Below are 23510 nucleotides of genomic sequence, written 5' to 3' on the forward strand. Positions count from 1 at the left end.
AGTAAGCAGGACTGATGACGGACAAACGACTGGCAGGCGTCACGAATGCTAGGGGTTGTGGTGCTCTGCATACAAAATGTGTAACAGAAGTCCATATGAGATCAAGAGAAGAGAAAATATGCGGCACTCACCGCAAATTAGCAGTGGAAATCATGAACTTTATTGGAGAAAGTATATGAAGTACATCCGTCAGGACATCAGGTATACAGGAGGGTGCGGTATTGGAGTATGGACGACGGCCGTTTCGCACACTAAGTGCTTCGACGGGTCCAGATCTGGACCCGCCGAAGCACTTAGTGTGCGAAACGGCCGTCGTCCATACTCCAATACCGCACCCTCCTGTATACCTGATGTCCTGACGGATGTACTTCATATACTTTCTCCAATAAAGTTCACGATTTCCACTGCTAATTTGGGGTGAGTGCCGCATATTTTCTCTTATCTTGAACTTATAAGTCTCCTCACTCTGACATGCCAGGCTTGGCTTGTCACTCTCCACAAGAAGAAACGTTACCCTTAGATCTCAAGCCTAGACCAAGAAACATTGAAAATCACTATACGGTTCTTTACAAATTACAATGTAATGGCATTACAAATTCTTACTCTGCTCCCCCTTCTAGATGTTCAGAGCTACGATAAGTGGGTAATAAGTCTACCCGGTATGGTACACGGTGCCTTGGCAGTCTGTATAGTGATGGGAAGAGTCCAGCTTCAGATTGTAGTAATATACACTCCTCACCATTGAAATTGCAACACCATGAAGGAAAGAAAAAGTTGTGGCGTTAGGGAAATCACAAGATTGATAGTCATGCTAATGATATGTAAATTATATAAAAAAAAAAGGAAATACATTTTTCAAAACATCTCGATTTATTCAGTATAAAGTATGAGCTCCACATACAGAAATACACACACTTATACACCAGGTAAACTAACTGAGCAGCCTTACATTGCTTTGGTTATAGATTTAACAGTGCAGTAATTTCTCAAATGTCTCCTAGAAGACATTTTTCAACCCAACGCGAAGCCATATGTTGCTTGTGTTACTTTGAGCAGCCTGTGTGGCCTTAACACACTTGCTATGGCCTGTAGCATCTCTGGACTTTTCTCCCATGGAGCACTTCTGGGATATCATTGGTCGGCAATTGCAAAGAGAGCTGCCAGCAGCGGACCTTGATGATTTGCCCAAGTGCATTCAGTGTGGTAGCTTTTTTTTTTAATTTCATATCATTGCCTTGTCCATAAATCCTGTGATTTCTTTAACTCGACAACTTTTCCTTCTTGATGTTGCAGTTTAAGGCCGGCGTCACACTGGCGTTTTAAACGGCTGAGTGCAATGCGATAAAAAATCGCATTGCACTCAGACCAATGTTAAGCTATGGGGCAGCTCCCAGCAGCCAACTTTTTGTCGGCCGTTTTCCTCGGTCCCAGACAATCGCAGCATGCTGCGATTGGGGCCGAGGAAAACTCTCGGCTCACTCGCACCCATATAAGCCTATGGATGCGAGTGAGACAGCGCACACCACTTGGATATCATCCGAGTGATGTGCGTTATAAGCGGACCCCAGCAATGGAGGAGATGGAGAAATTAGTTTCTCCGCCTCCTCCGCAGCTGTGCTCCGATCCTCCCTGTGTGAGAGAATCGGAGCACAGACGCATGACACTCGGCTCCTGCTCTGCTGCGAGCAGGAGCCGAGTGTCATTAGCATATCGCATCCGATGATCTCGCATCGGATGCAATACGCCAGTGTGACGCCGGCCTAATTGTTGAAAACGTATATTAGCATAGATATATTTTCAGTTCATCCATATACATACAAGCCTGTCTCTTTGAGAAGACTAGTGAAATAAAACTTTTCATAATTTTCCTAGTTATTTTTCTTTCCTTTTCATATCTGCCAGATTTATGTGGGTGTCGGTGTTCTTCTGTATGAAGCATTAGAGGTAGGGGGGAGTAGTTTGATCATCTTATGCTAAGTATACAGTATTTCTTTGACATTTTGACACATCTGTAATTATTGATAAAACACGCACAATAATAAGTTAGAGAAGAAACATGCATTCATTCCTACATATTGTATCAAGTGACGTTGGAGTGGCTTGGAGCACATGTTATTTGCCATTTTTACTGTAAATCATGTGCTTGCCTTATATAGAATCGAAAATGTGCATAGAAACATTCACAAATTCACAGGTGACCCACCATAGACAAGACAGGGATGGAGAAAATGTTTATTTTATTTTTGTTGTTTTCAGGGCAGGACCTTTTTTTCTACTGAATAGCATTAGATTGTATTGATCATGGTATTTGTATAATGTACTGACTTGGTTCTAAGAGGAGCCATAGCTTTGGTTTCAAACTTGTCTGAGTAGTTTTGGAGAAAACCTACTTTATGTTCATATGCAAATTAGGTAGTCAGAGCACAGTGGGTGAGTCTAGAGCACCCTTCCTCCAGAGCTGTTGGAGATTGGACCAGAGCCACCTGTCACCTCACTCACGGTGCATATGTACAGTCGGGCAAAAAAGTATTTAGTCAGTCAGCAATAGTGCAAGTTCCACCACTTAAAAAGATGAGAGGCGTCTGTAATTTACATCATAGGTAGACCTCAACTATGGGAGACAAACTGAGAAAAAAAAATCCAGAAAATCACATTGTCTGTTTTTTTAACATTTTATTTGCATATTATGGTGGAAAATAAGTATTTGGTCAGAAACAAACAATCAAGATTTCTGTCTCTCACAGACCTGTAACTTCTTCTTTAAGAGTCTCCTCTTTCCTCCACTCATTACCTGTAGTAATGGCACCTGTTTAAACTTGTTATCAGTAATAAAAGACACCTGTGCACACCCTCAAACAGTCTGACTCCAAACTCCACTATGGTGAAGACCAAAGAGCTGTCAAGGGACACCAGAAACAAAATTGTAGCCCTGCACCAGGCTGGGAAGACTGAATCTGCAATAGCCAACCAGCTTGGAGTGAAGAAATCAACAGTGGGAGCAATAATTAGAAAATGGAAGACATACAAGACCACTGATAATCTCCCTCGATCTGGGGCTCCACGCAATATCCCACCCCGTGGGGTCAGAATGATCACAAGAACGGTGAGCAAAAATTCCAGAACCACGCGGGGGGACCTAGTGAATGAACTGCAGAGAGCTGGGACCAATGTAACAAGGCCTACCATAAGTAACACACTACGCCACCATGGGCTCAGATCCTGCAGTGCCAGACGTGTCCCACTGCTTAAGCCAGCACATGTCTGGGCCCGTCTGAAGTTTGCTAGAGAGCATTTGGATGATCCAGAGGAGTTTTGGGAGAATGTCCTATGGTCTGATGAAACCAAACTGGAACTGTTTGGTAGAAACACAACTTGTCGTGTTTGGAGGAAAAAGAATACTGAGTTGCATCCATCAAACACCATACCTACTGTAAAGCATGGTGGTGGAAACATCATGCTTTGGGGCTGTTTCTCTGCAAAGGGGCCAGGACGACTGATCCGGGTACATGAAAGAATGAATGGGGCCATGTATCATGAGATTTTGAGTGCAAACCTCCTTCCATCAGCAAGGGCATTGAAGATGAAACGTGGCTGGGTCTTTCAACATGACAATGATCCAAAGCACACCGCCAGGGCAACGAAGGAGTGGCTTCGTAAGAAGCATTTCAAGGTCCTGGAGTGGCCTAGCCAGTCTCCAGATCTCAACCCTATAGAAAACCTTTGGAGGGAGTTGAAAGTCCGTGTTGCCAAGCGAAAAGCCAAAAACATCACTACTCTAGAGGAGATCTGCATGGAGGAATGGGCCAACATACCAACAACAGTGTGTGGCAACCTTGTGAAGACTTACAGAAAACGTTTGACCTCTGTCATTGCCAACAAAGGATATATTACAAAGTATTGAGATGAAATTTTGTTTCTGACTAAATACTTATTTTCGACCATAATATGCAAATAAATTGTTAAAAAAACAGACAATGTGATTTTCTGGATTTTTTTTTCTCAGTTTGTCTCCCACAGTTGAGGTCTACCTATGATGTAAATTACAGACGCCTCTCATCTTTTTAAGTGGTGGAACTTGCACTATTGCTGACTGACTAAATACTTTTTTGCCCCACTGTACGTGAAAATGTTTTTTCCAAAACTATCAAATGGATTGTTAAACTAAATGTGTGCTCCCCTCCAGTATACAGCTCTGGCAAGAAATAAGAGACCACCACATCAAAACCCTGTCATGGACGCCCCAATAACCAGATTTGAACCCCACTGAAAACCTCTGGAATGTAATCAAGAGGATGATGGATAGTCACAAGCCATCAAACAAAGAACTGCTTACATTTTTGTGCCAGAAACAGTGTGAAAGACTGGTGGAAACCATGCCAAGACGCATGAAAGCTGTGATTAAAAATCATTGTTATTCCACAAAATATTGATTTCTGAACTCTTCCTGAGTTAAAGCATTAGTATTGTTGTTTCTAAATGATTATGAACTTGTTTTCTGTGCATTTTTTGAGGTCTAAAAGCACTGGTTTTTTTTTTAAATTTTGACCATTTTTCTTTGTCAGAATAAAAAATACAAAATTTATTGCTTGGAACTTCGGAGACATGTTGTCAGAAGTTTATAGAATAAATTAACAATTTACATTTTACTAAAAAAGTATACCTATAAAGAGAAAAATCAGACAAACTGAATATTTTGCAGTGGTTTCTTACTTTTTGCCAGAGCTGTACTTGATATCCGTTTTTTTAACGGATACCACACTTACCAATTATAACCTATGGTGCTATGCACATGTCCGTGTTTTTACACAGACCAGGTGTCCGTGCAAAACCCACAATGACACATCCATTTTTTTTCTGGCAGCATGGATGACAAGGGCTGATACAAGTCTATGCTTCCATGGAAAACATGTACAGCACACAGATGGCATCAGTGTGCAGTCTGTGTTTAACACTTTTTCTTTCTTTATCTATACCTGAAAAAAAAACTGTTGACACATTGATGGAAAACACACATGACACCGGTACCGGTTTTACATGTACATGTTTTTTACAGACATGTGAAAGAGTCTTAAGTGCAAGAACCCCAACAAAGACCTGTGATTACTTTGATATGGATGTCCGAACTGATAGAATCCCTTTAGTTTAACTCACACTGAGGCTACACACACACTTTGGTATTTGGCGAGTTTTTTACCTTAGTATTTGAAAGCCAGAACCATGACTTCTGGATATGTGACGGACCCTCATTTATTAGCACATAACCCAAACTACATAGCCCAATCAAATAAAATGCACAGCATGTTGTTTTGGTGTCAAAAAGGCCACATCTTTTATTAACCCCTTTAGATGAAGCTTTTTTTGTTTTTGCGTTTGTTTTTGGCTCCCCTTCTTACTAGAGCCGTAACTTTTTTATTTTTCTGTCAATATGGCCATGTGAGGGCTTGTTTTTTGTGGGACAAGTTGTACTTTTGAATGACTCCATTGGTTTACTATATCGTGTGCTCAAAAAATGGGAAAAAAATTCCAAGTGCGGTGAAATTGCAAAAAACGTGCAATTCCACATCAGTTTTGGGGATTTTTTTACCATGTTAACCAAATGCTAAAACTAACCTGCCATTATGAGTCTCCAAGTCATTACGAGTTCATAGACACTAAACATGTCTAGTTTCTTTTTTTATTTAAGTGGTGAAAAAAATCCAACATTTGTTTTAAAAAATGCGCCATTTCCCGATATCCGTAGCGTCTCCATTTTTCGTGATCTCGGGCTGGGTGAGGGCTTTTTTTGCATCCCGAGCTGATGTTTTTAATGATACCATTTTAGTGTAGATACGACCTTTTGATCTCTCGTTATTGCATTTTAATTCAAAGTTGTGGCGACCAAAAAACGTAATTCTGGCGGTTTTAATTTTTTCTCGTTACGCCATTTAGTGATCAGGTTAGTTCTTTTTTTATATTGATAGATCGGGCAATTCTGAACTCGGCGATACCAAATATGTGTATGTTTGAATTTTTTTTATTGTTTTATTTTGAATGCGGCAAAAGAGGGGTGATTTAAACTTTTAATTTTTTTTTAATTTTCTTTAATATTTTTAAAAACTTTTTTTTTACTTTTGGCATGCTTCAATAGTCTCCAACGGAGACTAGAAGCTGCCATAACCCGATCGGCTCTGCTACATACAGGCGATGATCAGATCACCTGTATGTAGCAGAATTAATGACCACCGGGTGGCGCTTATAGCAATCCGGCAGTGACAACCATAGAGGCCTCCAGGAGACCTCTGGTTGTCATGCCAACCCATCGGTGACCCGCGGTCACGTAACGGGGTCACCGATGGGCGGATTTCCGGCGCGATCGCTGGAAGCGTGCATTAAATGCCGCAGTCAGTGTTTGACAGCGGCATTTAACGGGTTAATAGCCGCGGGTGGATCGTGATTCCACCCAGGGCTGTTTCGGGCACAGGTCAGCTGTTCAAAACACGACACACGACTTGAGCAGTACTAGTATGGCGCATGTCATGAAAGAGTTAAAGATCACATGAAAATAGTAAGAGGCCGGTGAAATGCTAGGCAAGTATATTCTGAATTTCACGGGTAACTTGAGATCCCCGAGCTGCCTGACACCAATCAGCAAACAGCAATCCAGGGGTGGTACACTGATTTGCCACAGTAGCAAGTCAGAAATATCAGTACACAGCATGGATAATAGGGTGGTCTGATACCAGAGAAATCTGTATACAACACTGGGAACATGGTGGTCTGATACCAGAAAGATCTGTATACAGCACTGATAACATGGTCTGTATACAGCACTGATAACATGGTGTCTGATACCAGAAAGATCTGTATACAGCACTGATATCATGGTGTCTGATACCAGAAAGATCTGTATACAGCACTGATATCATGGTGTCTGATACCAGAAAGATCTGTATACAGCACTGATAACATGGTCTGTATACAGCACTGATAACATGGTGTCTGATACCAGAAAGATCTGTATACAGCACTGATATCATGGTGTCCGATACCAGAAAGATCTGTATACAGCACTGATATCATGGTGTCTGATACCAGAAAGATCTGTATACAGCACTGATAACATGGTGTCTGATACCAGAAAGGTCTGTATACAGTACTGATAACACTTTAATGTAGTCCCTTGCTGCCTGTGGCTTCTGTCAAGGTCCTCACTATTCTCTCTGTCCTCCTTATTCTCTCTGTCCTCCTTAAAGTTGGGACACTAACCCGTATGACAGGTGGCTCGAGCCTTTTTTCAGGGTCTCTATTATAACCCGGGCTCTATGCAACACTGTGTCTCCAGGTGAACAGGTGACGTGTAGTCCCCTGTCCTGACAGTTTCTGCTGTAAGTCTTGGAGTCCCTCACAGCCTCGGTCTTCCGGCTACCGATGTCTGCGCTCTGCAGGGAGGTAGCTCAATCGCAGCTAGTCTCCCCAGATCTCACTCTCCTGGGCTTCTCCAACACGCTCTCTGCAAATCTGTTCGTCCTTCTCTTTCTCTCTTTCTCTAGGAGCTGCAGCACCCTCGTAGATCTGTATACAGCACTGATAACACACACTAAGGATTCATCAAGCTCCCTAATGTGCATGTTTTATTAAACTTTAGTTAATGCAGAATAAAGATAATTAAAATTATATTTTTTATTGTTTACTGTTCAGTGCCTAGACAGTAGCAGTGGCTAAACATGCACTTATAAGCTCTTTCATAGTGAGCTTGTAAACACTGCACTGACACTGGACAGGATCACTGGAGCATGCTATTAGCTCCGATCCTGGCCAGCTTCAGTACCACTGCGCTCCTTTAATGCTGTCTCATATAGCATCGGAGATTCACATCTAGCCTGAACTATCAATCAAGCAGGAGCGCACTGATTCTTAGCAAGTTGGTAGCTGTGAGTCTGGGGAGTGGTGCACTCCTGAAAAGCAATCAAGCCCTTTAATTCTATTTATGTTGCGCACCATTTTATTTGTCCAACAAATAACAAAAAGGCAGCATTTCTGGAACTGCTAGCACACCCTCCAGGAACGCATTAGGGCAAACATAACTAATGGATGGTCAGATATAGCAGTGCTCAGATTGAGATAAAGTTATAAAGATAAAGCAAAATTATGAGCAAAAACATGAAAAACTGAATGAGAGTGGCACTCAACACTGGTACTTGAATATACAGCACTATATTGTGGTCATCATGTGAGGAGAGGAGACATAAAGAGGTAAGTAAGCGACAGTCGGCTCAGCCAGAAGAAGGATAGTTTACATGAAACAGCTATCGCTTACTTACCTTTTTATGTCTCCTCTCCTCATGTGACAACCACAATAAAGTGCTGTATTTTCATGTACCAGTGGTGAGTGCCACTCTCATTCAGTTTCATGCTGTTTTTGTTCACCAGTGCTTTGTGTTTTTCAGCCCACTGAAATTGGCGATCGGAAACTGTTGGCCAAATGTAAAATTCTGACTTTTTTTTTTCCATCATTGGCCATTTAATGGCTGTGTTCTTTTGTGCAAAGAACTGGGTAGATGGGACAGATAAGTTGAAATTTTGGCATGTGATATATTTCAGTCTGTGTTGGTCATCAGTAGCTGAGGAATTATAGATTACCATATATGCTTACAACTAAAAATCCTATTTACATAGAGCAATATATATAAATACCCAGAATAAAAGAACACCATAGAAGCTTCATGTAAACTGTAGATCATTACACTGTCCAAACTCTCTGTTCCTGAATGGAGTAAATCTATAACACGAGTGCCTGTTTAATGACATTACAGAAGTTCCTCCTTTTTTTTTTTTTTAATTTTTGGTGAAGGTGACTGAGTACTAGTGATAAAAAGAATAAAGGCCAGTGTACAAGACAGAGATCTTTGACCGTATCCAACTTGAAGAGAAAGAGATTTAACCTAGTTGATAGGTTTGTTGCCTATCTAGATGTTGCCATATCTGTATTTTATCTTTTAGATGTTGAAGGCTTTGATTCCCTTGTGTCAACTGGAGAGAAACTTAGTCATCCTACTGCTTCAAGGCCTAAATCCAGCGGGAGACGTCCACCTTCCCAGTCTCTGACATCGGTATGTATGTGCCACATTTCTTGTTCGAAAACGACTAGGCACAGCCTATTATTTAATGAACATAAGTGCTGTACAGAATAGGAGAGCTAAAACAGTAATCAAAATGCACAATAACAATGATTGAAAATGAGGAAAAGGTGTCATTTTCCATTGCTGCACGTCTTGGTCGGGACGATATCTCCGTGCTCCTTCGGTCTGTCGGTGAGCTGGCTGTGGCTTTTTTAGTCTTATTTTTCTATATAATAACAATGATTGGGCTGAGGGCATAATAAAGTATAGCTCACCCAAAAATATAGAGGAAATGCAAAGAGGCGGTTACTCCCAAAAGATGTTAGACGTTATGAAACTAGAGAATTGGAGTAAGCCATAAACCACCAGAATTTATAAACAAAATCAAGTCCAATTTTTATTAATATTAGTATTATTGAAATCCACCGCACTCCCTGTGTGGAATATCTTAGAAACAAAAGGATTTTTTGAAACTTGCTAATTTATTCAAGTGAAAAGCAGAAATCAATCAAATGTGACAGATCAAATAGTAGGTACAAGCGACTCAATCTGATGTGACGTTTCGACCCTCCCGGGTCTTACTCTAAAGTCGCACTTAATCCAGGATTTATGAGTGGCTCTTATGGTAAAGAGGATGTTATCCCTGTAGTGTCAGGGGGCTGGGGAGAATGATAGTGACGTTAGCAGCCTGTGATGGATAGGCAGTTACATAGAGTCCCAACATACGTCCAAAAGTAATAGTGATTTACCAGGTACAGTCCCTTTGATACCAAGTATGGCCTAATAGTTAATTTTTCTCTTAGTGTGACCTTGTTGAGGAATAGCAGTGGTGCATCAGCGTCTTGCTGCTGTTTGCATATGCGATTTATATAGAGAGTTGGTATGTCACTGGAGACAACCTTTTTTGCAGGTGCCAGCGTATCAGCCTTAAATTGCTGGTAAGTTGTATGTGGTTTAATGGATTTGCCAGTTCTGGATAAAGCCTTGTAGAGGGGTAACAGCGGCGCATCTGCGTCTTGTTGGTGGACATGTAGGCTTAATACCCTTAGTGGATGGGGGATAGCACTCCTGCGTCCTGAGGCATACCAACTCTCTATATAAATTGCATATGCAAACAGCAGCAAGACGCTGATGCACCACTGCTATTCCTCAACAAGGTCACACTAAGAGAAAAATCAACTATTAGGCCATACTTGGTATCAAAGGGACTGTACATGGTAAATCACTATTACTTTTGGACGTATGTTGGGCCTTTATGTAACTGCCTATCCATCACAGGCTGCTAACGTCACTATCATTCTCCCCAGCCCCCTGACACTACAGGGACAACATCCTCTTTACCATAAGAGCCACTCATAAATCCTGGATTAAGTGCGACTTTAGAGTAAGACCCGGGAGGGTCGAAACGTCACATCAGATTGAGTCGCTTGTACCTACTATTTGATCTGTCACATTTGATTGATTTCTGTTTTTCACTTGAATAAATTAGCAAGTTTCAAAAAATCCTTTTGTTTCTAAGATATTCCACACAGGGAATGCGGTGGATTTAAATAATACTGATACTAGACCTACAGTCTGTCTCACCAGCACCCCGATCTAAATTTAGAGTGCAGGCCAAATTATATATATTTTTACAATTTTTATTAATACACATGAAACACACATATAAAATAAAAAACATGTATCCGAGTAAACATGGAAACATATGGTGGAGGCATGAAGGTAGGCGAGGAAGGAAGACAGACAGCAATCTATTTATGTAATTGCCTTGTAATGTTTTCATTTCCTGTTCTGTCCAGATGTCACCGTATCCCAGAATTCCAAGAGGAGGAAGTTCGCCGACCGCCATATTGGGACACCCAAGTGATGGGTGTCTCAATATGGAAACTGCTGCTGGTACCAACCTATCGCACGATACCACCAGCGGAACACCGTCGCATCACACACACTCTATACGCCATATGCACCACACACACACTCTGACTTACACATTCACACACTCATATTCACAGTCACACACATACACACTCACACAGCCTCTTGTGCTGTACCAACAGCGTAACACCATCGCAAACATGCCGCCGGGATCAGCCGAATGATTCACTGACTGCCACCATCTTTATACAGGAGGAGTGCATGCGCAGTTTTAATTTGACCGCCGCTATCTGTTTGCACAAAGATGGCAGTGTTCTGATTTACTGCGCCTGCGTGAATTACGCTCAGGTTCAGTGAATCATTCGGTTGATCCCGGCGTCAGATGTGCGACATGTCTACTGGCAGAAGAAGCCGGTCACATTAAATGGGTTTTCCCACAAACGAAAGTTCATTTTAGAAATTGACTGTGTCTGACCGTGTACGGAGCATACCACATCTCCTGGGGATGGGAGGAAGCAAAAGATAATACTGACATTACAGCAGGGGATCGCAGAGGATTCATTTTGTGAGGTAAAATATTTTTTAAAATTGTACCTCAAAAAATGTATCCTCTGCGATCTCCTGCTGTAATGTAAGCATTGTCTTTTGCTTCCTCCCCTGCCCAGGAGCTGTGGTATGTTTGGTACACTGTCAGACACAGACAATTTTTAAAATGAACTTTTTTTTCGTAGGAAAACCCCTTTAAAAAGCAAATATCAACGCCAACATGGCTCCGCATAAAAAGTACGCCAATGACAATGAAAAGAAAGCAGCAAAGGCACAACGTCGAAGACAACAAAAGGCAATTGAGACTCTTGAAGAGCAACAGCATCGCTGGGAGAAAAACAATGCATATAAGCGTAGGCGTCAAGCACATGAGTCACCTGAAGCAAAAGTCAATAGATTATCACAGGATGCCATTAGGCAACAAAAGCGCCACATGCCTGCCCCATCGTGACATTACCGCCCTCGCATCGGGTCTCCATCTAGTGCAGAAATAAGACCAGTAAGACATATCCAGGAAATCACTATAGCACAGGCCCAAAAATAAAAGCAGTAAGGATAAAGTGCAATGTGTGCACAAAATAATGAGCCTGTCATTAACAACTCCGATCTGCTTACCCATGGTGTGTCACAGCGGCCCCTGACTCGCGTTTCGTTTACAAACTTTGTCGAAGGGGATGATGGAATGTCCCAAACTCACTGATTAAATATGCCCCAGGAAACTCTGTACACTTCCGGTCACCTCCTCCACCGCCGTCGCATTACTGTGCGCATGCGGGTGAACTTGCACCCTATGATGTCACGGAGCGTTCGCACAGCAACTGAATCGATAGCTACAGAGGGAGCGACGGCGGTGGCCACATTGTGAGAGCGCACAGTCAAATATAGAAGTGGCATCTTGGGTAATAGCCATTAATGCATAGAGAGTATCAGCGAACCTCCAAGAAAGAAAATCACACATATGGGAGAAATAAGAATGAAGGTAAATAATGAGATATGAAAAAAGTGGGGGAAAAGGTGAAAGGAAAAGAATGAGAAAAATGAATAGTGATAAGCAATATACTAAAAAGGGTACAAAACTCAGTACCTAGTGCATATAAGTGCCATACACAAAAAATGAAAAAATAATGAAATATCACAGGGCATCAAGAAATGATGACTAACAAATATAAAAATATAAACCATGTATATTGGCAATGCGGAGCAGTTATAATATTATAGCATAGGCTAGAAAAATATTATAAAAATATAAGTGTAAAGGGACACACATATTGCCAAAAAAAATGGAGGGATCACTGTAAAGCATACATACAATAATACTATAAGAAAATTACATTAACCATACTCCAGCATGGCAGCAGTTAATAGCTATTATTTTCACAATGGGTAAAACCAGACTGCAAAAGCCAACCAAAAGATGGCTAAGAAATTTCATACATATATGGCAGCTCTTCATAAGGCCAATAATAGGAATCTCCTGACAGACTGGCCATGACCGTGACACAAACGAGCAGGGAATGGAGGAGATACGTCCGAAAAAGCACATACAGTCTTCACAAAGGGCACCCAAAGGTCAGGATACGGATAAAAGGAACCAACAATAAAAACTAAGGACAAACCATCAATTAAAAATCAAAATGGCAGAGAAACCACAGGATCATAACAATGCACAGAATGGTGAAAAACTATATATATCGAGGGTAAACAGCCATACAGAATAGGCGAGAACAGGTCAAACAGGCGGGAATATGTCACAAAAAAGGGACAAAACTGAGCTTTTCATTCAAGCCCTTTCGAGACATGGTGTCAAGGCTGACAATCCACCTGCATTCTTGTTGAGCTAGGATCTGTTAAATTGCAACCCCTAGAACCACCATGTATTGTGTCAATGCCCCTGACCCTCAAACATATGGGAGCGGACCCATGAAAAGTCCTGAAATGTTTTGGTATAGTTTTAAGTGTCAACATATCTGACGCTTCCTTGCCGCAAGAATATTGCATACATGTTCGCAAGTTCTTGTCTTTAGCTCCCTAGATGTGAGACCTACATAAATGAGGGAGCAGGGACAAGTAGCATAATAAATTACGTGTGTGGTGTTACATGAAATAAAGTCGCAGATTTTAAATTCCCTGCTCCCATCAGATGATGTGAAGGTCCCACATCTAAGGATAATGGGACAAGCCATGCATGACCCGCAAGGAAAGCAACCATGTTTGGGGCCACCAGAATTAAAGAATGATTTTTGTTTTGCCACATGGTGGCTTCTTACAAGGTGATCCCTCAGGTTTCTTCCCCTGCGTTGTGTCATGCATGGAGTCAAAGGCAGAATAGGAGAGCTGCAGTGATACACTTTATGCTGCCCAGCCGAGTCCTTAAACATTCTTCTAATTATTCTGCTAGTCCTATTTATAAGGCAAATAGTGAGCCTTCTCCTGAGCCAAGCAGGTCAATGTATACACGGCTGTAGTTTTCAAGGAGTGTAACTTCTTCTCATGAGTACAGTTGCCTTAATGCTGTGAAAATAGAAGGAAGATAGGGATGGAGGAAGCTCAAATGGTCCCAAGGGTAGACTATCATAAAAAGCACATCACAGCACTTACCGTAGCTAATATATTAGTGTTGTTCTCTAGTCAATTCATTTTCACTGAAGAGTCTCTTTATAGCTGTGCTCGTAAGAATGGTGATGGCTGTCTTATTACACATCTTCTTGTCATGTAGGAAATATTGTTACATTCAGTATACTTTTATTCTGTACATTCTTTTGTAGTCCTCCCTTTCCAGTCCTGATTTCTTTGACTCTCCAAGTCCAGAAGATGACAAGGATGACATCAATCACCTGTCACAGAGAACTATAGACTCATCCAAGAAAGCCCCACGTAGTCTTACATCACAGGTAAGTAAGGGGAGCGTGCGCTATGTTGTGGATCAATACAATTAGGATTGAGAGGGTTAGAAGTCAATATCTGATATGCTGAGCTAGAACATACTGTAGCTGGGTACATGCTTATATGGAGATCTTTTACTATGGAGGAAAGGTGTAGATAATCCATGTTTATAGGAGAGTATAGCAATATAGTTGTCTACTATGGCCGCCCTATTTCCTGTTGTGCTGATGGTCCATAGGGTGTACTCTCTTCCCTTATAAAAGGTAAATAAGTAGTTGTGGGAAAATCTTTTTCCAGAATATTTTTTCCAGTTTATCATAGATTTCTCCCTTTAAGGTATTGTACAACTTGACAAAGTTATCATCCATACATAGAATAGGTAATAATCTGCTGATTAAAAATGCCAAAAAGATTCGTAGGACTTTAGTCCAGCTGCCATATTGGTAGTCCATGGCTGCCAGACCAAAGCCCTGTGAAGCTCATGGTGGTATTCCCAGCACTTCTTCTGATTCATAGGCCTGGCCCACTATCATTGTTCAGGTGCTATGCACACATGACACTATGACAGGCCTGTATGGATTCACAGGCAGTATGGATTCACAGGCAGTATGGATTCACAGGGCTCTGCTCCGATGACCAATGACTGCTTGTGTCCGTTGAACAAGGATACCGCAAATCTATTTGCTCACTACTGCAGATTGCTTGAGGTCCCACTGCTGTGATTACTACAGTCCCAAAATATGGGCTCTAAAGTGCCCTGTTTGACTAGAGTGATGACTGAACATTGTATAGCACCACTCCAGTCATTGTCTGTGGGACTCTGGCAGACCCATAGAAATTGAATGGAGCAGTAGTGCACATGCGCCACCATCACTACAGTCTTGTACTTGTATGGTAGATTGCTAAGTTGGGACAACCCCTTCAAAGTGATTATCCTACAAACAATAGGTGATTATTATATGATAATTCAGGGTCAAACTGCTGGGAGTTCCACCAATCCTGAGGACTGTATTTCTCATGTGAATGGAGCATTAGGGCGTATCTACAGCCACCGCTCTATTGACTGCCTATGGCAAAAGTGGACACGCGTACTGCTGTTCCACAAACTCTTAGAAGTGAATGGATCTCTGTTCTTGCAATTGATGGAGGTCCCAGTGTACAGACCCCCAGTAATCTTACTTTTGTCACCGAACTAATGGATAGCTTGTGCTACATTAGCCAAGTCAGTTCTGTAACATCTGTGGTCCTCCTCACTGTATATATTATAATATTAAATGAAAGTGTTTTTTGTGTTTTTTTTCCTGTTTAATCAGAGAGGCTGAGCTATAACTGGTGCTGCATTTTCTTAACATCTTTCAATAATGAAAGACTACCTAATAGCACACACATTACGGCCGAATTTATGCAATGATTTACCAGCATGTGGGAGATATTCCTTTACGATTACTACATGTGTCCTTATAATAATAACTTCCTGTAGATATTCAGTTTATTTTCTGTCTCGTAGGTACCAGATAACAGAGCTGCGTTGCCCCCCAAACCAGGAGGCTTGATTTCAAGTGTTAGTTTCTCACACGGCGCTCCTGGAGTCCCATCAGCCTTTCACTCTGTCACCTCAAGTAGTCACCGGTCAAACTCTCCGTCCTTTGGAAGCTCCGATGCAAGACACAAAGTTGAACATGGCCAGTCATCACTAGAAGAGCTGCAGGCACAAGTCAAGGAGCTGCGAAGCATCGTTGAGACAATGAAGGACCAGCAAAAGTAAGCTTTATTATACAAGATACCAGCAGCCAGGAATTAAATGAAAGGGCTTGTTCTCATTTAGTATTTTTGTGTAAAGTTTCAAAAATGTCATGGATGACTTTGTATAATGTGCAAACCAAACAAATGGCTTCCACGTCATATATAGCCACCTGAGTCTATAAGATGAAGAGCCTTGCTAGTCAGGGCTCATAAAAGAGGCTTCCTGGAGGTTCTCATCTGTAACAGGTTTTCCTGATGAAATAAGCTCTTAAGATGTCATGAGACATTGTATTATTTATGTCATATTTATTTATTTCATCACCTTAATAATTAATACCGTACATACTTTTTTTTCTCTGACCGTGAATTCAGTCGGAGCTTATTTTCACCAGATCAGAGCTAAGAGACGCTATAATTGTCACAGTCAGTGATTTCCTTCTGGCTAAAATAAGACTCAGCAACAGACGAAAAACAAATCTGCAATTATGTTCCAAAATATCAATTTATCAGAGAATACGAAGTACCGTAATTAACAAAAGCTATTCACCCTCATCTAACAGTCTCTAATGGATGTAAGACTTCATTCAGCACATTAGCAGATTGTTTAGGTATACTTTCAGAAAATGGACTGACCTTCTTTTCTTTAGTTGGATTCAAAGGTGCGGTGTGCAAATGTACAGCCATATACCGTACTTAGGCCCATTTACTATCAGCTTCCAGTAGTAAAAGAAATGAGTTGGGATGCTGTTTTTGACAAGGCAGAATAAAGCCTCAGACTGTGTGACTATATGACTATATTTTTGTGTCCTATGGTTTTTCATCCTTTTTTGCATTTAGTACATCTCAGTTTGCAAGAATGTACCTATCTTTCTCCTGCACTTATATAGTGAGATCCACTGGTAATCTAAAACATTCGGCCAGTGCCCCTAGACAGAGGGAAAAAAGAAAGAATTAGACCGTGTACACTACAAGATCTAGAAAAGGGCTTTCCAACCTGTGGCTCACGGACCTTTGATGTGTGGCTCGCGGCTGTGTGTCAGCTTGTTGCATTAGCACCGTAACTAACAAACAGATATAAACAAAATGATTGAATATTAAATGATTGTTTTTTGATCAAAAACATGTTAAATAAGTACCGTATATTGTTTTCATGTCCTATGCTATTTATTTCTTTATTTACCTCAGGGTATTCAATCATTATGTTTCTGTCTTTGTTTTTCTGTTTAGCGGCCAGTGTGAATGTGCGCTTACATGCTGCATGCACACCAGTTTATATCCCAGTTTATACCTTTGGTTTTTTTTTTAACAAACCGATATGAAGAGCAGGTCTCTCATTTCTGACCTTTGTGAGAAGCTCCATAGAGAAGAACAAAACCTTCTTTATATTTAGGGCCATATTAAAGAGGAGAAAAGGATGGACATATAATACAGCGGAATCACTTGACTTATGTGATGTAGTGTCTGAAGCAGGTCGCAAAGTCACTGAGCATATCACCAGAGCGGCAATAAGGTGCCTGGTGTATGGGGCATAATAGAGAAGATGCTAGGCATTGCACATCAGTGACTGACCAAGGTGTGAATATAGTGGAGGCACATAAATACACCGCTGCCTGGTTTAGTTGATTCACACTTGCTGAGTTTCTCCTGGAGATGTATACTGCTTCGCGTCTCCTCCTCCGGATCCAGTTAAGTCATCATAGTGGGGAATGTTTTTGTGGACTATCACGGCCATGTCTCCTCAGAACGTGCCCCCTTGCGTATTTCCACCCTCAGACGTCTCGCGAGCCCAAAAAACAGACTCCAACCCAAAGATGAAGGGTTTTTAAGGTGGTCGGAATATGTTGTACCTCGGGTGATCTTGCCATGGGGTGGGAGCTCAACTCTGGATATGAAGCTTGAAATATTGCTCTATGCATAAGCAGTAAGTTGCTGGCTCTATGCTTAAAATATGTAGGCCCAGGATTATTAAAAGGCTCGATGGAGAACCCAGGATGATGTGTCCACATCGTCTAAATGTTTCGGATATGTTTGCCTCTTTGCAAATGCGGATTTGTCATCTGAAGATTTGTTGTTTTTCTGGTTAACATTAATTTATTTATCCAATATAAGGAACAGGTAGGGTGATATAGGGAGCGGCACATTATTGTCAGCCTATCACATTAGCGTTTTGCGTGTTTTGCGGCGACGCATGCATCATGCGCCCCTATATTTAACATGGGGGACGCATGGACATGCGTTGTGCTGCGTTGTGCAACGCATGCGTTTTTTTGCCGCAAGCGTCGGGCGCAGAAAACGCAACAAGTTGCATTTTTCTTGCGTCCAAATTTCGGCAAAAAAGGACGCATTCGTCGCAAAACGCAGCGTTTTTGCGTGCGTTTTGGTGCGTTTTTATTTGCGTTGTGCATTGCGTCGCCGACGCAGCGGCGCACAACGCAAATGGGAACGTAGCCTAATATGGCATATTCAGTATATGCAAAGAAGACTGTGAAATAAATCATCTATGGAGCACATAGCTCAGATCTCAACACCGCTTACCCCAAGCAGTATTTCAGGGGTCACTTTGCTGCTATTTAAACCATACTTTAGTATACATGAAGTTACCCCAGAAAATAAACTCCATCATTCTTGTTTTTTTCATTTCAGGAAAGAAATAAAACAATTACTGTCTGAGCTGGATGAAGAAAAGAAGATCCGTCTACGATTACAGGTACACATTGTTTGACTTAAAGCCCTTCCTAAACAGTAGTTTGGAAATCTATGCTGTAGTTGTGCTATGACAACAGGTTCTGGTGATGTGATAAAAATCTGAAATTATCAGTGTCCTGGTAGTAGATCATCAAACATAGACTTCCTCCTTAAAAAGGTGTAAAGAAAATAAGTAGTCTTTTTCCTTCATTTGACTGCTGATTGTTGGGACAACATTTCAGGGGACTTTTAGTGATCGATAGCGGTCTCAGAACCAAGACACTCACCAATCTGCAGGCAATTGAAGGAACAAAAAATACAATCTTTTTGTGAAAACATTTAATCACTTTTTAATAAATCGCTGCCATTATATCATTGGTTTCATATACTTTGGAAAAGGAATTGGGTGTGTGGGTAAAAAAAAACCTGTCACTTCCTCTGTAATACCTGTTAACATAACGATCTATCTCTGGAAGGTATTGCCTTCCTTTCTGTATTCTATCGCTGTTCCAGCAGAACATGGTCCTTGTACAAATGGAGCACTTCCCAAATACCAGCAGAGCCATTGCCCTTGTTCCAGCAGAGAATTCATCAGCAGAGTATGCCCCTCGTACCAGCAGTGCATTCTCTTCGGACCAGCCGAGCGTGCCCCTTGGATCAGTAGACTGTACTGCTTGTAGCAGCAGAGAGTACTCCTTGTACCAGCAGACTATGCCCTTCCTTTTGTACCATAAGAGAATGCCCCATTGTACCAGCAAATAATGGTCTTTGTACCAGCGGAGTGTGCCCCTTGTACCAGCGGAGTGTGCCCCTTGTACCAGCTGAGTGTGCCCCTTGTACCAGCTGAGTGTGCCCCTTGTACCAGCTGAGTGTGCTCCTTGTACCAGCTGAGTGTGACCCTTGTACCAGCTGAGTGTGCCCCCTGTACCAACAAAGAATGCTCTTTGCACCAGCTGCATGTGCCCCTTGTAGCAACTGCGTGTGCCCCTGGTACAAGGGGACTGTGCCCCTTGTACTAGCTGACTGTGCCCCTTGTACCAGCGGACTGTGGCCATTGTACCAGCGGATTGTGCCCCTTGTACCAACTGCGTGTGCCCCTGGTACAAGGGGACTGTGCCCCTTGTACTAGCTGACTGTGCCCCTTGTACTAGCTGACTGTGCCCCTTGTACCAGCTGACTGTGCCCCTTGTACCAGCTGAGTGTGCCCCTTGTACCAGCTGAGTGTGCCCTTTGTACCAACAAAGAATGCTCTTTGCACCAGCTGCGTGTGCCCCTTGTACCAACTGCGTGTGCCCCTGGTACAGGGGACTGTGCCTCTTGTACTAGCTGAATGTGCCCCTTGTACCAGCAGACTGTGCCCCTTGTACCAGCGGACTGTGCCCCTTGTACCAGCGGACTGTGCCCCGTGTTCTGGCTGACTGTGCCCTTTGTAGATGAAACAGTTGATGCTCTAAATCCCATCTCCATTTTTATTCCAGATGGATGTGAATGAAATTAAGAAATCTCTACAATCCAAATGAGAACAATGAATAAGTCGTACCCCACATCAGAAGTCCTAGAATCATGAACTTTTCTTTCCTCCAAGGCCAAAATACTTTTGGTGCCAAATGATCTAAAATTTGCCTCAAACGCGACAAGCACAACAGCAGTTCACCCTACCAAGGACACCCTGGTGACTTGTCTACTGCTCACCCACGTGTATATCGGTGGACGTTGTGCTGAAGTGTTCCTCCTCGAGACTGCGCATGAAGGAAACTCAGGCAGTTTTTCTTCAGAGTGGTACTTTTTTATGATATTTTTCCATGAATAAAGAGTATTTCCAATTGTCTGTTTACAAGCTTTAAAATTTTATGTTTTTTTTTCTTTTTTATTACGTCTTTTATCTCGGATTTTCTTAAATATCTGTGCAGCTGAGTAACCCTTTCTTGTCCTTTCCGTTACCTTCTGAGATATACTGTACGGGCTTGGATCTCTGACTGTGACTGGAAACGTACATATGCAAAGTACTGTTCATACAATGTGATAAAACGCTTTGCTTTTCACTGAACTTTACGAATGTGTTCCCTAAGACAGGAAAGTATGGTGTTTAAAGATAATTTGTGCCTTTTTTTAATTTTTCATTCCTGCAGAAACACAATAGTTACAAGTTGGCCCTAACTACATTGGTGGTGAGACCGGCCAGAGGAAGCTTGTAGGGTCAGAAACGCCCTTCTCCGGACGTCACCTGAGACAGAAGGTTAACAGGGCTATTATAATAATAATAGAAAATGCAATAAAATAACTTAAAAATAAACTTTATCATTTAGGAAATATGGTTACTTTTATTTTTAAAAGACAAGATGCAAATTAGAAATACACAAAAATGATTATTATTCTAGTAATGGAGGAGGAATTATAGATTTATGCTAAAAATAAAATAAAAAATGCAAATAGTTGGAGAGAAATAGGTGACCACATCAGTTGAATATTTCTTTGGATTCAGTAGTAATGGAATTCTGATTGGAAGATACGGACAATACTTTACAATAATTTGGTATACAAGGGATCGTAAATGTATTTTAGAATAGGGTTCTGGATTAGTTTACATTCGCTCTCCAAGTAGTGAAGCAATGAATAAAGACGATGATTGTGAAAGCCAACCTGTCCCTTGTTTACAAGCAGCTGAGATTTCGGAATTTCACTCTAGTGGTGACGTTCGGTACTGCGTGCAGCTTATTTGAAGTCACTAAAGTACAACAGAGCCCTCTAGTGGTACAAATTGTAAAATACACATTATACCAATGACTATATTTTTAATTGTATGATGCGTAAATGTTTAAATCAAAAAATGCAATATGAATATATACTGTATTGATATCTAACATGGTATAGAAAAATGTAGAAACATGCCCAAAAACTAGCGTTAATAATCACATTTGTAGACAAACTGGTAAAGATTCTACTCAAAATTGGCGACAATTGCGTGGACTATCGGTGTTGCCATGAGGTCGGTTGGTGCACTTGTTATGCCTCTTTGCATTGCAAGAATGAAGAAGATGCTGAATATGTCTCATTTTCTATCATCTTCGAGTGAACACAAACGGGAAAGTATAGAAGGATAAATCTAATGTGACATGTCTCTCCCATACTTATATGTGACGTTGCCCTTTCTCAAGCTGCACCCCACATGGGGTCTAAGAATCAGGACAAACACCTAGAAATCTGGGTGATTGAGTGTTATATATGTATATATACAATAAAATGTCTTTAATTCAGCTTTGATGGGACCTGAGAGATGACAGATGAACTAATACACTGGATTATTGGACTGTCATTTATATGTTGTGGATGAAATCTACCTAGAGAAATGTATAGGTCAGATGCCAAATAATCAGAACTTCTGAACTATTGGATGCCTAATTAAAGGGATTTTGCTGTATGTATATATTTAGTTGGTGTGTAAAGTTAATGTGCCACCAAGTGATCTCATTGAGAGCGGTGCATGGGGTTATAAGGAATTGGTGACATTTATGTAGATGTAACCCATTTTGTATATCACGGTAAAGCGACGCACTGGTTTTTGCCGTCACCCGCTGTTTCCGTAACTGGCAAACACCAGAAGTCAGTGTGGACGATCTTAAGAGGTGGAAGATTACATTACTGCTAGTTTGTCATAGCATGGAATGAATGTCCCCATCATTACAACATGTTGTACTTGCAGGAACTTCATTGTGTTACCAGTGTATGTTCCTTATTATGATTTACCACTTCACTGTAATTTATAGTCATCACCCAAAACTAAGTGTGAATTATGTTTTACATTTTTTTGCTCCCTTTCTCGTATTTTGAGCAAATAAAAATTCAATCTCTTGGCTCGTACAATAGATTCCCTGCATATTTAGTGATGTTGTTTTTAACTTGGATTTTTATAATATCTCTGGTATTTATGTATTGTCACTTGCCGCTCTGTTGTAAGCTTCATAATGAAACAGAATGTTTTTTTATATTGATGTCATTGTGTGATTTATTTCTTCCATGAGTCATGATGTGTCCAAATAGACTTATCCAATCTTTTCAGAAAGTGGCCGAACAATTGGATATGGGGGAAGGTTACTGATACATAGATAGATAGATAGATAGATAGATAGATAGATAGATAGATAGATAGATAGACAAAATAAGGAGCGCAGGTAAAGGTTCCACCACACAGACTGCAACTCACTAAGCTATGACACAAAAGTAAGCAAAAAAGAAGGAAGAACGTAATAGAAAATTACATAAAAATGCTTAAAAGCAAGTGGATTTTCAGCATAACTAAGCAAAGCCTCATCAAGTCTAAGAAATCTAATTAATAATTTGAACAGTTTGTATTGTGTCGTTTGCTCCACTTCAAAGTTATCACATAAATTGGGAATAAACCTTTAACCCCTTCTCTTCTAAGCTAGTTTTCACCTTCCTTACAGGCCAATTTTTTTAAGACTAATTTGCCATTTTATGTAATATTTTTTTTCTGGACTCGTTGTACTTTATGTTCGTTGTAAATTTAAGTGCGGTAAATAGGATTGTTATATATATATATATATATATATATATATACAGTGGGGCAAAAAAGTATTTAGTCAGTCAGCAATAGTGCAAGTTCCACCACTTAAAAAGATGAGAGGCGTCTGTAATTTACATCATAGGTAGACCTCAACTATG

At 41.0% G+C, this 23510-nt stretch overlaps 1 protein-coding gene across 2 annotated transcripts in view; it reads left to right on the plus strand.

The window, feature by feature from the left end:
• The window catches only part of SH3KBP1 (SH3 domain containing kinase binding protein 1), a 497532-nt gene extending 474717 nt beyond the window's left edge, over positions 1 to 22815 (plus strand). For both annotated transcript variants that reach the window (XM_069761512.1, XM_069761513.1), the window contains 5 exons: positions 8980 to 9089; positions 14285 to 14410; positions 15910 to 16163; positions 18789 to 18852; positions 20309 to 22815. In XM_069761512.1, coding sequence (XP_069617613.1) covers positions 8980 to 9089; positions 14285 to 14410; positions 15910 to 16163; positions 18789 to 18852; positions 20309 to 20350 — 596 coding nt within the window. In that variant the 3' untranslated portion in view covers positions 20351 to 22815. The remainder of the gene's footprint in view (positions 1 to 8979; positions 9090 to 14284; positions 14411 to 15909; positions 16164 to 18788; positions 18853 to 20308) is intronic.
• The last annotated feature ends 695 nt before the right edge of the window (positions 22816 to 23510 follow it).

The sequence above is a fragment of the Ranitomeya imitator genome, chromosome 3 (genome assembly GCF_032444005.1).
Source record: "Ranitomeya imitator isolate aRanImi1 chromosome 3, aRanImi1.pri, whole genome shotgun sequence".
NCBI classification, from domain to species: Eukaryota; Metazoa; Chordata; class Amphibia; order Anura; family Dendrobatidae; genus Ranitomeya; species Ranitomeya imitator.